Source organism: Balaenoptera borealis (genome assembly GCF_965194805.1).
Source record: "Balaenoptera borealis genome assembly, chromosome: 3".
Taxonomy (NCBI): domain Eukaryota; kingdom Metazoa; phylum Chordata; class Mammalia; order Artiodactyla; family Balaenopteridae; genus Balaenoptera; species Balaenoptera borealis.
In genome coordinates this window covers 106025448-106039556 of record NC_138866.1, presented here as the reverse complement: position 1 = coordinate 106039556, position 14109 = coordinate 106025448, and the positions used below count along the sequence as shown (strand labels likewise).

Genomic DNA, 14109 nt, shown 5'->3' with positions numbered 1-14109 from the left:
AATGGAAGACCCTCGTCCTCCAGGGCAGTGGGTGTGGGTGGGAGGCAGCAGAGCTCCTTAGCGCCGAGTGTGAACTCCAGACGCAGACCCAGACTCCAGTCCTGGCTCTTCCATGGGCTGCCATGTGCCCTGGGGAAGGTTAGTAACTCCCTCTGCCTCTGTCACGAGCACCTGCTCAGGGGGTGGTCAGAGGAATCAAGTGAGTCGATACATGTGAGGGTTTACAACAATGCCCAATATACAGCAGTAAGTGCTCAACACACTTAGCTATTGAATTGTACGTGGAAAACCAGGGGAAACCGGCGGCACCGGCTATAGGCAGAGGGCTAGCAAAGCCCAAGGGCAGACAAATTTGGTGTGCCATAAATATACGAAGGACTTAATATTTGTATCTAATTTCCACTTAGCTTGATAATCATTTTTGTAATCACACTGTAAGCTTATAAAGGTCCTAGACAGGGCCTTAAACCTTGTATCTGCAACAGCACCTGGCCCATGCTGGCAGGTTCTGCTCTTGGGCTGGCTACTTACTCCACCTGTGACCTATGGGAAAACGCCCAGCCTCCCCAAGCCTCAGATTCCTTACCTGCCAACATTTCTGCCTTTCTTGTAAAACTGTTTAATTTTGTTTACCCAGAAGATCTCTGGAATCACGTGCCCCATCCCCGGGGCGTTGTTGACAACTGTTGTGAGACCAAGTGAGATTCCTCAAGGTAGGAAACTTGCAAAGCTCCCGCCACAGAATAGGTGTCATTGTTGAATGTCTCTTGGAAGGGCACTGCACCCTTTCCAGCTTTACCAAACCCGGCATGGGGCACACACTCAAATCTTGCTCTGCAGATGGAGACAGGCTGGGTCTCAGGTCATACACGTGAACATCCACGATGACTTTCAGTGCAGGTCTGAGAGCAGGACCAAGTCTCAAAGCCTGGAATTTCTGGATTTGAGGCTGCTCAGCTGCTGATAGGAACTTGCTGTCGAGTCATTTTCTCCTGTCATTTGAAAGTTTAGAACAGAAAACTTTCTGACTGATGACTATCTTCCTACAAAGACAGGATCGCTGAAACCATCCACAAGTTCAAAGAAGGAATGTCGAGAATGTGGGGGAAGGAGCTAGCTGCAGGCCTGGAAGGACTTTTTCCCTTTGGCTCTGAGCTCCTGAGTCACTTCCCTCCCACAGGCGCAGCGGACAGGTAACCTCTCAGGATCTCTTATGCTCACCACAAAGACCCTGGCACAGGGGCCAAAGAGGCTTAAATACAGTTTCAAAAGCAACTAGTACCAAAAGGGTGTCTTTTACTTACAAATGATAAAATTACACCCCCCAAAATCCTGACCTTTCTTTTAAAAAAAAAAAGCAAACAATTTATGCAAAGACTTTGAGGACTTATTAAAATTAGAAAATCTCATCTATATTTGAGATGCTCTGTTCAGTCAGAATAAAGGGAGTCAAGGGCTGCAGGATAGCTGGATGGGCCAGATGTTTACATCACTGGGGGCGTTGAGGGGGCAGTGGGCAGAGCTCCGGGCAGGAAGCAGCAGCCCCCTGCGGCGGCCGAAAGGGTTTAATGAAGAAATGCCCTGGAGGGCGGCAGTGTTGGGGGAACCCACCAGGGTTGCCGAGGGGCGCAGAGGAACAGCAGCAGGCCGCCCTGACCACCTTTAGAACCAGAGACACAAGGAGGAGGTATGGTCGCCCAAGTCCTGTGAATCCTTTGCAGTCCTGTCCGGCTGCATCACCGCTGGAAACGCTGCACAAAAGAGGGGTGACAACAGAAAAATGCTGACCTCCACCTGCTCCCACGAGCTGACCCCGACCAGCGTCGTCATCAGTCATGTGGGGAACCCAGGGCCTTCAGGGATCGGCCTCCAGAGGACAGGGCGGAGAATGGACCATGAGCAGGGTAGGTCCCTTCCACGCTCAAGTGACTCCTGTTTCATATAAAACGGAGGCCATGGTACCTGCTGTTAGCCTGCCGCAGATCAAGTGAGATTACGTGCTGTGATTGCAGGAGAACCCATATCAGTTTCGGAACAAGGAAAAAACAGGGGGTGCCTGTTTATTCTCAGTTATCAACACATTTCCCCTTTTGCCATTTTCTGGAAATGGGCAGTCTGGATTTCTCAGAACATCATAACCATCCAGGGACATTAATCCTCTCAGTGTGCCCCTCACCCCCTCCCCACCCTTCTATTTCAGACACGGGCCCCAGCCTGGAACGCCCCAAGTTCCCCTACCTTGGGTAGCTTCCAGCCATTCACCTGGGTTGTTTCTTGGCAGACACGGAGCCAAGCTCTGGAGAAAACAAGGGAGTCGAAATAACGGGATCAAGATTCCTGCTGGGTGATACCGTTTATTGGAAGGCAAACTCGCTTTCTCCAGGAGTTCACTTACATGGAGGTAGCTGCCTAAGATTGTCTCTTCCCGGTGACAAACCTAGGCAATCAAACCATACCCGAAAGCAGAAACCCAACAGAATAAGCCTATCGGCATTATCGGATGACACTCAGAAGCAGGAAAAAAAATTATAAAGCTATATGATGATTGTCTCTTCAGCATTGCATTTGGCCACATACTTGTTTATTAAATAAAATACTTTTTTTTCTTTTTAAACTAGCTAAAGAAAATACTCTCGAGTGGGGTTAGTTCTTAAAGCAACAAACAGAAAAAAATATATATGTGTACATAATAAAATCAAAGAATGACAGCGTGTCCGAGCTGGCAAGGACCTTGAGCTCTGGTCCTCAATCATTCCGCGTCATCTGCCGCTCTGAGTGCAGGCCTGTCAAGGTCACCATGGTAAGATGAGCTGGGACTTGAAAACATCTCTCTTCTCAGCTCCCAGGCTCGTGTTCCTCCCATCCTGGTGCACTGCATGCGTCCAGCTCACCGCCAGCGCATTTGTTGACATTTGTAACGCCCCAGTTTTAGGGTAAAGATGCAGATCTTCTGAATGCTGAGCTCTGTTCTCTTTTCACAGGCAGTTTGTTTCTTGCAGCCTGCCTCACGGCTACCGGAAGGAACTGGCCAGAATGAGAGGCAGACACTTTCTCACGAACCAAGACAGATGCTGACTCGCTCCCAAAGTTCTTGGGCCCCCAGCTTTTCCCATCTCTAATCTGTAGTGATGAGCGGGCGGAAGCATTGCTGGGCAGGCTTCTTGGCAAACACCTAATGGTGGTGGAAGCAGCGGGGAACTCAACAACATATGAGAGTCGAAGAACCCCTGTGGGTTCCAGTGAGCCAGTCAACCAACCACAGGCTTGCTGCCTCCCCAAGACGACAGAGGGCCTCCGGCGCTAGGTTTGAAGGGGCTCAGCCTCTGTGTTCGTTGGTGTGACTGTTGTCTATCACCCCCTCTCCCCTGACGGTGCTCCAGGAAGGGAGGGATTTTGATCCACTTTATTCACTGCTGTGTTCCCAGTGCCAAAGACTGGGATATCATGGATGTCCAATAAATATATGCTAAACGAATGAACGGCTAAAGGGAGGAATCTCTCCATACTCCAAATAAGCAAGCAGAGGCAAGAAGCACTCCACCCAGCAGAGGCAGAAGAGGGCGTGGCTCTTCTGCTCTGGGGGCCTCACCCATGGTGGCGGGGGTGGGGGGCGACGACACCTACCCATAAATGGGGCTGATCACTCTGAGTCCTGCTGGGTGGGCTCTGTGACCTGGGGTAGGTAGGGCACTGAGATGCCCTGCTCCCTGTGGCAACTGTCAGGGAGCGCTGGGGTCACAGGTCTCTTACCTACCAGGATATGCGGGGACACTGTGAGGTAGCTGAACACTCACTCACATGCACACAACTCGAAGGCTTCCCTCCCTGGCCACGGCCCTGACCAGCTGTGATTGGACCTGGCCTCTGTGTGTGCCTAGGGACCATCACGGTGGAGGTGACACCAGGAAGGCCAAGAGGAAGTGCCGAGATACCCAGCACCCTCCCAGTGCCTCCCTGAAATTCCATCCCAGCAACGTGGCCTTGCCCAGACCTCACCCAGTCCCAGTTACCTCCTGCCTGGTGCCGGCCGCTGTCCCTCAGTCCCAGAAGTCAGGATTCTTCCAGTTTGTACAGACATGCCTCTGTCTGACTTCTGCTTCCTTCCTCCCTTTCCTGACATAAACCTGAGCTCCTGTTCAACCTGCTTCTTGCCTACACATCCCCCCAGCTTTCAAGAACTTCCTCCTCTTCCACCTCCTCCTTCCTACCCACGCTCACACACACCTGCTTATCTCCTCTCCCTTCTTCCTGTCCCCATGCCCTTACTGCACAGCACACCTGCCTCTTCCTCAAGCCTAAGTCCGCGAACCTTGCTCCCAAGCCCTCGCAGTCCCCACCCGGCAACCACCCCGTCCAGGGACGGAGAGAGTGTATTTTGCAGGCGGGAGGAAAGGACCAAAAAGACACGACAGGAGGGCTCCACCCCCGCCCCCGGAAACCAACATCATTTGTCAAAAAACCGTACGTACATGTCTGCCCACTCCACCTGTGCAAAAGAAACTGCAGCTGGTGACTGGTATTGGTCTCAGCATGGTTCAAAAATTTTAACAAAATTCTAGATAAAATAAGCAACCAAGGACCACGGATACAAGTGACCTCTGACTTTCCCTCCCCCTCCATCAACAAGTTCTTTACCAAGACCACTTGAACTTCTCTTCTTAGGATTAACTGGCCCTTATCACCACGACAATTCCTTTTTCCAACTCTGATGCCCAGAGTGGTCTTTACCTTCTCCCTCTTGCCTCTGCTCAGTAATACTTAAAAATCTAGTAGCTTTGTATTTTTAAAAATAATACTCAATAGAGATGTGTGAACTTTACAAACAAGCCATCCCACGAAGCCTCTGCAACATTCCAAAACGGAACAGCAGCAGCGGTCTGTGAGAAGGTCTGATTTAAAATATGTACAGCCTACGCATCCTCCCCTCCCCTTCGCAATGGCTATTAAATAGGAACTAGCATTTGGCCCCTTTTTCTTGACGGGGGCGCGGAGGGCAGAGAGGAGCAGCAATGCAGATGGCGCTGCAGACAGCTGTGCAGAACGGGGGCTCCATCCTGCCAAGTGGCTGCAGGCATCTCAACGCATCCCCTGCAATAGCTGCTGTCTAAGCTACCAGAGCTGTGCGGCCATACAGATCCTAGGAGGACGTGACGTCGCAGGGAGGAATTATCTGGTCCACGAAGAGGAGGTGACGGCGCTCCCTTCCTCGCCTCCTGCTGCGGGCGGCTGCAGCCCCCTGGAAGTGGGCTCAGATCTGGCTGGCGGCGGTGCTGTCCTTGGGGAAGGCGTAGCTCAGCGGCGCCTCATAGAGGCTCCCCCCATCCGTGCTGAGGTCGTCGTCGTCGTCGCCGTCGTCCAGCACTTTGCTTGGCAGCTTCTTAAGTCTGCAAAACGACAGGCGGCATGTTTCCTGGCCCTGGACCGGGGCTCACCTCCGATCTGGAGGCGAAGGGGTTCTAGGCGCCTGTCTCTCCACCCCAGCGAGTGGCGTATAAGCACAAGAACTTAACTCGTCTGCACCTGCCAGTTCCTGCAGCAACAGGGAGCAAACTGCCCACCTGAGAGCACGGGAGGCTGCTGCTGACAGGGTGGGCTGGGCAGGGCTGGGGCAAGGTCAACAGTACTGATTTTTCCTTCTGCCTCAAGCTCCAATATGGCTCAGTAGGGTGCTGCCATAAATCCCATCTTAATTTAAAATTTTATCATCTTGTTCACCATGGGTTGTTTGCATTAATTTTTATTTTTTTTTAATATTGCATCTTGATTATTGAGATTTTTGGCGCCCCCTTAAATTTTGCCCCCGAATGCCAGCCTGGGGCTGGGTTCTCGATAGACATGCCCTGTTGACAGGATTCTCAACAGGCTCCAGTCTTGTGGGCATTTATAAGAGAACTACCTGGGCAGCCAGCAAAAAGCCCCAGGTCACAGTCGGCCTCCAAGAAAGGCCCAGCTCCATGAATGGGTGTGAACTTAAACTCACCCCGTCACTCCAATGCCCCAGGCAGTGACCCTGAGGCAGGGAAAGCAACCCCCCACCTAATGCCCCCCATCCTTAGGGCCGTGGCAGGGGAGCTCGAGAGAGCAGCTCTCTCCGGAGACCAGGTTTGGGATATCCTAGTCCTCCTGAGAACACAAGCCACAACTTTATCTCATTTCTCCCTAACCCAGGAGTCCTAAGGGCTGGTCCAGGAGCTGCTCCCTACATGGTGGTGTGAGCTAGTCTGACCTGCTCTGAGCCTCAGGATGACAGGGACGATATCTGCCCGGCTGACACCGGGGCAATGGTATGAGGATGACACATGCAACACCCTGAGTGGATACAGCCACTCTCACCCCTAGGATGGGATGACCCCAAAGGTGACAACAAGGGATCAGCTCAAGACAAAGGAGTGGGAGAGCTCTGAAAGCATCCGGCTCCCCTCAAATGTCAGGGCCATCATGGCCCCGGGGGGGTCGCCACACTTGCCCACCTTAAGTCCTTCTTCATGGAATTTAGCTGCCCCTGCAGCTGCTCGTTCACGTCCATCTGTTCCTCCAGCTCCCTCTGCAGCTTCTTCTTAGAACTTTCCAGTCTGTCTATTTCCTCCTCAGCCTCCTCCACCTGTCGCTTCATCGCTTTCAAGCGCAAGCTCAGCTGCAGTGGGAAGGCAGGCTGTGAGCCGGCAGGTCGCCCGGCCCAGCACGGAGAGGCCAGTGGTCCAGCCCCCTTCTCTCCAAGCAACCAAGGTATGGCAAAGGGGGCAACCAGCCTCATGGGAAAGTGGAGATGAGACTCTTAAGACAGAAAATTCTACTTTTTAAAAGCCAAGTTCAGGGTCTGAAGTTTGCTGAAATCCCCTACTAAAGTGGGCTCTAAAGGCCCCATTCCATGATGTAAGGGGTGGAGTGGAAAGGGCGGACTCAGTCCACTCAGCTTCACCGCCTGCCTGCCCGCCGAGGCCTCCCCTCCCTCTCGCTTCCCCAGCCCGAGACATTAAATCTCAAACGAACTCGCAGAGGGTCCCGCACCTGGTCCTTCTGATCCGTCAGCGACAGGTGCTCGTCGTCTACCTGCATCACTAGCTCTTTCACCTTCCGCTCCAGCCGGCGGTTGCTGAGCTGGAGGCTGGCCCGGTCCCTGGAAGACCGGGGGAAGCAGAACAGGGGACCGTCTCAGCTCAGCCCAGCCCCACAGGAGGCCAGCCCAGGGCTGTCTGGTAGACGCAGGGTCAGGGAGACTCACAGGTGTACAGCAGGACAGCGCTGCTCATTGGACAGATGAGGAAACAGGGGCTCTGAGAGGGGGAGGGACTTTGCCCAAGGGGGTAGAGCCAGAGAGAGGCTGAGCCGGAGCCAGACCTGCCCTGAGTTCTCCCAGTCCTGCGCTTTACTTGGTAAGGCAGTACATCATAGACTGCCAGGCTGTGAATGTTTGGAGTTTACTCCAGGCTGCCCTGGAGTAAAAAGGCCCAGTCCCAAAAGTCTTACTGAAAATGGAAAATGTAAAGTGCTCTATGCACACACACCCACACTGCTTCTAGGAAGGTGAGGGGCCATGAGTAAGAACTGAGGCTGGGGGCTTCCCTGGTGGTGCAGTGGTTAAGAATCTGCCTGCCAAGGCAGGGGACGTGGGTTCGAGCCCTGGTCCGGGAGGATCCCACGTGCCGCAGAGCAGCTAAGCCCGTGTGCCACAACTACTGAGCCCGTGAGCCACAACTACTGAGCCCACGCTCTAGAGCCCATGAGCCACAACTACTGAGCCCGTGCTCTGGAGCCCGCAAGCCACAACTACTGAGCCCAGGAGCCACAACTACTGAGCCCTCGCTCTAGAGCCCACAAGCCACGACTACTGAACCTGCGTGCCACAACTGCTGAAGCCCGCGCACCTAGAGCCCCTGTTCCGCAACAAGAGAGGCCACCACAACAAGAAAGGCCACCGTGATGAGAAGCTGGTGCGCCACGGCGAGGAGTGGCCCCCGCTCGCCGCAATTAGAGAAAGCCCGCACGCAGCAGCGGAGACCCAATGCAGCCAAAAATAAAAATAAATTAAAAAAAAAAAAAAAAAAAAAAGAACCGAGGCTGGTCAAGCTTAACCCAGTACTGGCCCTCAGGCTGTGGTCTGAGAACAAGCTGTAGAGAATCACTTGTAGTCATCTGATCCTGTGTCCCTTCCACCCACATGCCCATCTCTGACAGATGGCCACTCAGCCTCTGCTTGAATATACCTGGCCCCCCAGAGCAGAGACAGCCCCCTTACCTCTATTCCAGCTCAAACTCAGTAGCTGACAAGGCAGCCTGTCCTATTTAAGGCATGGGGAAAGGAGCAGCTAAGAACTGAGCAGTGGGGAGTCCCAAGTTTTAGTCCTGCTACATCAATATTCTGCCAGGCTACCTTCCTCAAGTCATTTACTTTGGTGGGTCTCAGTTTTCTCATCTATAAAATGGAAACAATTTTCCAGCAAGGTTGTACTTGCTCTGCCTTCCTCACAGGCTTTCGAGGATGGGAAGAGATACAAGTGTGAAAGCACTTTGTAATGTGATGCCCACTGCCCACCAGGGCCTCTGCACCACGGCTGAGCCCGGCTCACCTCTCCTCGCTCTCCAGACGGTCCTCCAGCTCTGCGATCCTGGCCTCCATCTGCACCACCAGCCCCTCTTTGCTGGACCTGTAGGAACCTTCCAGGTGGATAATCCGGCTCTTTAAGTCCTTGTTCTGGAAATAGACAGGGAGGCCGTGAGGGGCTGTGTCAGCCGCACCCTCTGTGCAGAGCAGAGCAGAACACAGGGTGGGGCAGTGTTTGGTCGGTGACTGAGGTAAGCCTGCTTTCCACCTTAGGATGTGTGGCCCCAGGAGACCTGGGGATGTATCCAGGGAAAAGCTTTGCACTCATGTCCTGGCAAGCCAAAAGAAGAGATTCTATCACATTGCTTATAAGCCTGAGTGAAATCTTTGCATGTCCTAAGACTACTGAATGTCAGACAAATGAGGCTGACCTTGGCCTTTTACAAAACCTATTGGGGTGGGGGACTTCCCTGGAGGTCCAGTGGTTAAGACTCTAGGTTTCCATTGCAGGGGGTGTGGGTTTGAGCCCTGGTCGGGGAACTAAGATCCCACGTGCTATGCGGCACGGCCAAAATAAATAAATAAATAAACCTATTGGGGCGGGACAGGAGAAATAGGCTCCTTCAGCAATATCATACATCATACTCGGTGAAGAACATACATGAATGGCATGTAAAAGAAATAGTGATTCAAGTAAGGTTTGTTAGCAACTGCTGCATCTGAGTACACTGGTTATTATTCTCCTTTCATTCGAATTTAGCCCTCTTTAGGATCTAGAAACAACACTTGCAATTCTACCTCTCCCCAGCTGCTAAACTTACAAGCACACTTAATATTGTGGGAATAACCTCTCTGGAAAAGGCCTTAGAAACACCTGTACCTCTCAGGTGAGTTACTCTGCAGAGTTCTTCGGGGTGCTGTGCAAAGAAGGCTCAACCAAGGGGCTCTAATCCAAAGCCATGGGCGGCGGGGGGTGGGGGGGGAGGGAAGGGTTCATGGGGCCAGCTGCCCTCACCTGTCTCTCCAGGGAAATCTTGTCACACTCTAAGTCTTGCTTCACAGCTCGCTCCTGAAGTAGCTCGTTCCGCATCTGCTCCATCTACACCACACAGTGCAAAAGCCCAGAGGTTAGAGGGGGTGTTCCTATAGCCTTTGTGCTGAAATGGTTCGCAGGTATGAATTCCAACAACCAACTCAGCTCCTCTTGATGACGGGGGCCTCCTACCTTCTCCTCATGAATACTGGAGCTGTCCCTTAGATATTCTTGAGTTCTCAACGATTGCAACAATAATGATACAAATACCAATAATAGTCAAAGTTAACCCTGCCGTTATGGGTTGAATCGTGTCCCCTCCAAAAAGATATATTAAAGTCCTAACCCGTAGAACCTCAGATGTGACCTTATTTGGAAATAGGATCTCCACAGAGGGAATCAAGTTAAACTGAGGTCATTAGGGCGGGCTCGAATCCAGTATGACCGGTGTCCTTATAAAAAGGGGAAGTTTGAATGCAGAGACAGACATGCACAGAGGCAAGACAGAGACACAGGGAGAATGCCACGTGAAGACGGAGGATTGGAGTGAGGCATCTACAAGTGAAGGAGCACCAAAGATTGCCAGCAAACTACCAGAAGCTAGGAAGAAGCAAGGAAGGATTCTCCTACAGGTCTGGAGGGAGTACGACCCTGTTGACACTTTGCTTTCAGGCTTTTGGCCTCCAGAACTTGAGACAACACATTTTTGTTGTTCTAGGCCACCTAGTTTACGGTACTGATACTTTGTTACAGCAGCCCTAGGGAACCGCTACACCTGTTCAGCACTCCACCTGTACTATCCTACGACATCCCCACAACAAGCCTGTGACGCAGGTAATACCATCTCTGCTGAGGACATCAGGGCTTGGAGAAGTTAATCAACTTGGATCATGACCAACCATCCCAGCCTGCCCAGGACTGAGGATGTGCTCAGGCCATGTGACTCTGAACGCTAAAACTGAGGGAGTCCCAGGCAAACTGGGATGAGTCAGTCACCCAACTTGCCAGGGATCTACACAAGTAGTAACAGGGGAAGCTAGTGTTCCCCTGAGCTGCTGGCTGCTGCATTACAAGTCTGAGCTTCAGCAAAGGCTTCTGCAGTCAGCATATCTCAGATGCTGCTAGATTTCTCCCTTCTTATGCCAAAAACAGAAGTCAGCAAGAACACTCCAGGTGTCCTGCCAAAGGCTAAGCCTCACCAAGGATTTCTTCTATAGTAATAGGAAATGAGCCTAGCTGAGCAGCATCTGGAAAGAAACCCTGTCGCCTGCCTATCGGTTATCTCCATTCCCCATCCCCAGTGGGCCACAGCAACCGTGAAATGCACTTCAGAGGCAGAGGCCCCAGACCCTGTTCCCAGGACCGTCCAGCAGAGGGCAGCCTGAAGAAGCCCAGAGAACTAAGAAGGTGAGCCAGGAAAATAAAACTGCCTGTTCCTTCTGAAGGCCGGGGGTGTGCACACAGGAGTCCCTGGATGCCTGGGGAGCACGTGTAACAGTCTCGCCCTGACCAGCCTTGACTTGGATTTTCACCGCCTGTACAAGCACCCTCGTAAAACATAAGCTCACCCCCTTCCCTGCCATCCACCTGGAGTGCAAGACCTGAGGAATAACGAGAGGAGACGCCACCACGATGGGCTAGGCTTGCATCTCCCACTGTCCCGACCACAGCGTATGCGCGGAATGACAAGCAGAGTGGTGTGGCTGGCCCAGAGTGGGTGACAGGGAGTGGTAAGGAACGGGGCTGGCGATGGGCAGGGCTGGGACGTGGAGAGCCCGGTACCCCGGGAGGAAGCCGAGACCCTGCCCACAGAGGAGGGTGAACCTGTGTGGTCCCCCCAAAAAATTCACATTTTTGCATTTCTGACTGGCAGGCTTCTAAGTCACAGGGGTTCCGAATTTTACAGCAGAGTACACTGAGGTCCAGGGCAGTTACCCACACATCGGGAGGGAGCGGGATCAGAACACAGGCCGTGCCTACTCATGGCCCACTCCCTCACCTGCTCTGGCTCTCTAGACTAACTCAGTGAAAAGGCTTCGAAGAGACTTAGGGTCTAACATACAGCTGTCACGTAAAAACCAAGATCCGGGAGGCAGCTGGTCTCCTTAGGGCATCCTTGTACGCAGCAGGGGAAAACATGCCAGCCGTGCACAGGTCAGCAGGCAGAGCACATAAAACTCCTCCCTCGGCTCCACGCCCCCGCCTGGCCCCGGGCCCTGGAGAATCACATGCTGCCAAGAGGGCCCTGCACAATTCCTCTAGCTGCTCTAGGAGCACCAGGTCCACGGGTAATGAATGCAGCCTCACAGCCCCGCTCCGAGCACGGCTGTGAACCAGCCAACAGCCCTACAGAGGTCGTCAGCACGGCTGGGCCACGGGACCACGATGTGCCTCCTGGGGGAAACTGTTCTGTTCACGCCCGCTGGGCAGAGGCCAGGACCTCACTGAGGACACGGCTAAACTTTCACCACGACGGGAAGCAATTACACAGACAGGGAGCAATGGCCCAGCTTCTCTTCCTGGCTCTGCATCCACCTGCATGTGACCTTGGTCGCCTCACCTCTGGGATGTGGACTCCTCATTTCTAAACAAGGAAGCTGAACAAGGCGGCCTGTAGGCCCTTGGAACTGGCCTACAATGCAGTGAAAGCACATTCGGTGCCTCCCGCCCCCCGTGCGGCGCTGTGCGGCCCTCCTTCTAAGGCCCCGTCTCCATCTTTCAGCTACAGTAGCCATTCCATGTCTCCAGACCTTTAGGGGCGTCCCCAGAAAAGACCCACTCAGCCAGGGTGAGAGCGGGTGTGTGTTTGTGAACACATATGTTTGTGTGCCGGGGGAGGGGTGGTCTTGGAATGATGGGGTGGGCCCATGCATTCGTTCAGACTGTATTATCAGCCCTAGGCTGGACATCGTGACAGTACCTGACCTCATTATAGGCTCGTGGGGGGACAAATGAACAAGCCCTGTCCCTGTGGTCAGTGTCACTGCAATGGGGAAGGACAGCATGCTGGCACGGGGTACACGGCAGTGGTCACAGCCCAGACTGGGAGGGTCAAGGAAATTCTCCAGAGCAAGAGACGCTGAGCTGAGATCTGAGAGCTGAGTGGGAGGTCAGAGTCAGGCAGGGCGGGGACGGAGCAGGAGAGGAAGTGCAGCTCTCCTAGCCAGGGACCACTAATGAGAAAAGGCAGGAGTTAAGAAAGAGGAAGGGAGCGCTGGAAGAATCGAGAGCACTGAGGTGGACAGGTGGGGAGGCAAGGGGACGGGTTAAGAGCTCAGGTGGCGAGGTAGACAGGGAGCAGTCACACGGGGCCCGTTATAATATTGTGACCACAGCGAACGTCTGCATTGCACTTAACAAAAGTAAGTCTGGAGCATTTTTATAGCGTTATCTCATTTCATCCTCACCACCACCTGATGAGGCAGGTACTATGAACATCCCTAGGTACCCCTAGAGTCCAGGGGAGTTTGCAGATACAGGTGTGGAGACTGGGTGATGCCAGCTGAAGCCACAGGACAAATGAGCTCACCAAGGAGAAGTGCATGAAGAATGAGGAGGCTCCAGAACCGTGCCCTGGGAAGGCCTCCCCGCTCCGCTTTGTTAGGGGAGGTATGGAGAAAACCAGGACACTGACCTGCTGCAAAGGCCCAGAAGGGCGAGGACAGAGGAAAATGCATCTAGGTTGGCCAGGAGGATGGCTCTGGGAGGCTCAGCAGAGAAGGGAGAGACAGGGAAGCCCCTCTTCTCTAGAACCGCAGCGTGACAGATGACAGCTCTGACCCGAGGGCTGAGGAGCTCAAGTAAGGGGTTTGCAAGACACATGCCCACAGCTGTTAGCAGACCGAGGGGGAGAATCACCAGGGAGGAAACAGTTACAGGTGATGGACTGTAGCGGGACGGGAGTGTGACAGGAGACTGTCCGGTGAGGGGGGGAGGGAGGGATGCAGGCCCACACTGGGGGCAGCACGGGAGTGGGAGAGAGCCCAGGAGAGGGACGGTAAGCCAGGGCTCGGGGGGGAGGCTCCTGTAGCTCGGAGGCCCAGGACGGAGCAGGAAGGGAAGGGAGATGATTTCCCCAAAAGTTAAGGGATAAGGAAGACCTGGAGGCTTGTCGAGAGAGAGGAAGAGAGAAAGAGAGAAATTTAGTTGCTGGGGGGTGTGAGGCCAAAACCCACCAGAAGACAATAAAAGGCCGTGGGGGCAGAGGCCAGGGGCTCGTTGCAGCTGTACAGCAACTGTGTGAGGAGCCACTCAGTGACTTCCACAGCTGTGCTCCAGGCCTGGGGGAGGAGGAGGGAAACAGAAAGAACTGAGAGCCCCTGGCGACAGGTGCGGAGTGACTACGAGTGTCCACGCCTGAGCCTGTTAATCCTCCCAGGACTCTCTGAGGCAGACGTTACCACCCCCATTTTCCAGCTGGGAGGTTCGGGACTGGTGGGCATTCCCTTCTCTGCCAACCTCCCAGGTCCCTCAGTGAAGGGCAAAACCTAGAAGTAGGAGGAGTTCTGGGGGGGCCTTTGGAGCCTAAAAGGAA

General features: G+C 53.5%; 1 protein-coding gene and 1 long non-coding RNA gene across 4 annotated transcripts in view; both read right to left on the bottom strand.

Annotated features, from left to right (window-relative positions):
* Positions 1–2328, bottom strand: part of LOC309626840 — a 36405-nt gene extending 34077 nt beyond the window's left edge. The window contains exons 1-2 of the long non-coding RNA XR_014243425.1: positions 2239–2328; positions 587–1751 (exon numbers count right to left, since the gene is read on the bottom strand). This is a non-coding gene — a long non-coding RNA (uncharacterized lncRNA). The remainder of the gene's footprint in view (positions 1–586; positions 1752–2238) is intronic.
* Positions 2329–2334: 6 nt separating this feature from the next.
* Positions 2335–14109, bottom strand: part of CGNL1 (cingulin like 1) — a 153143-nt gene continuing 141368 nt past the window's right edge. For all 3 annotated transcript variants that reach the window (XM_082388006.1, XM_082388008.1, XM_082388007.1), the window contains 5 exons: positions 9558–9641; positions 8568–8692; positions 7009–7117; positions 6471–6634; positions 2335–5384 (listed from right to left, as the gene is read on the bottom strand). In XM_082388006.1, coding sequence (XP_082244132.1) covers positions 5249–5384; positions 6471–6634; positions 7009–7117; positions 8568–8692; positions 9558–9641 — 618 coding nt within the window. In that variant the 3' untranslated portion in view covers positions 2335–5248. The remainder of the gene's footprint in view (positions 5385–6470; positions 6635–7008; positions 7118–8567; positions 8693–9557; positions 9642–14109) is intronic.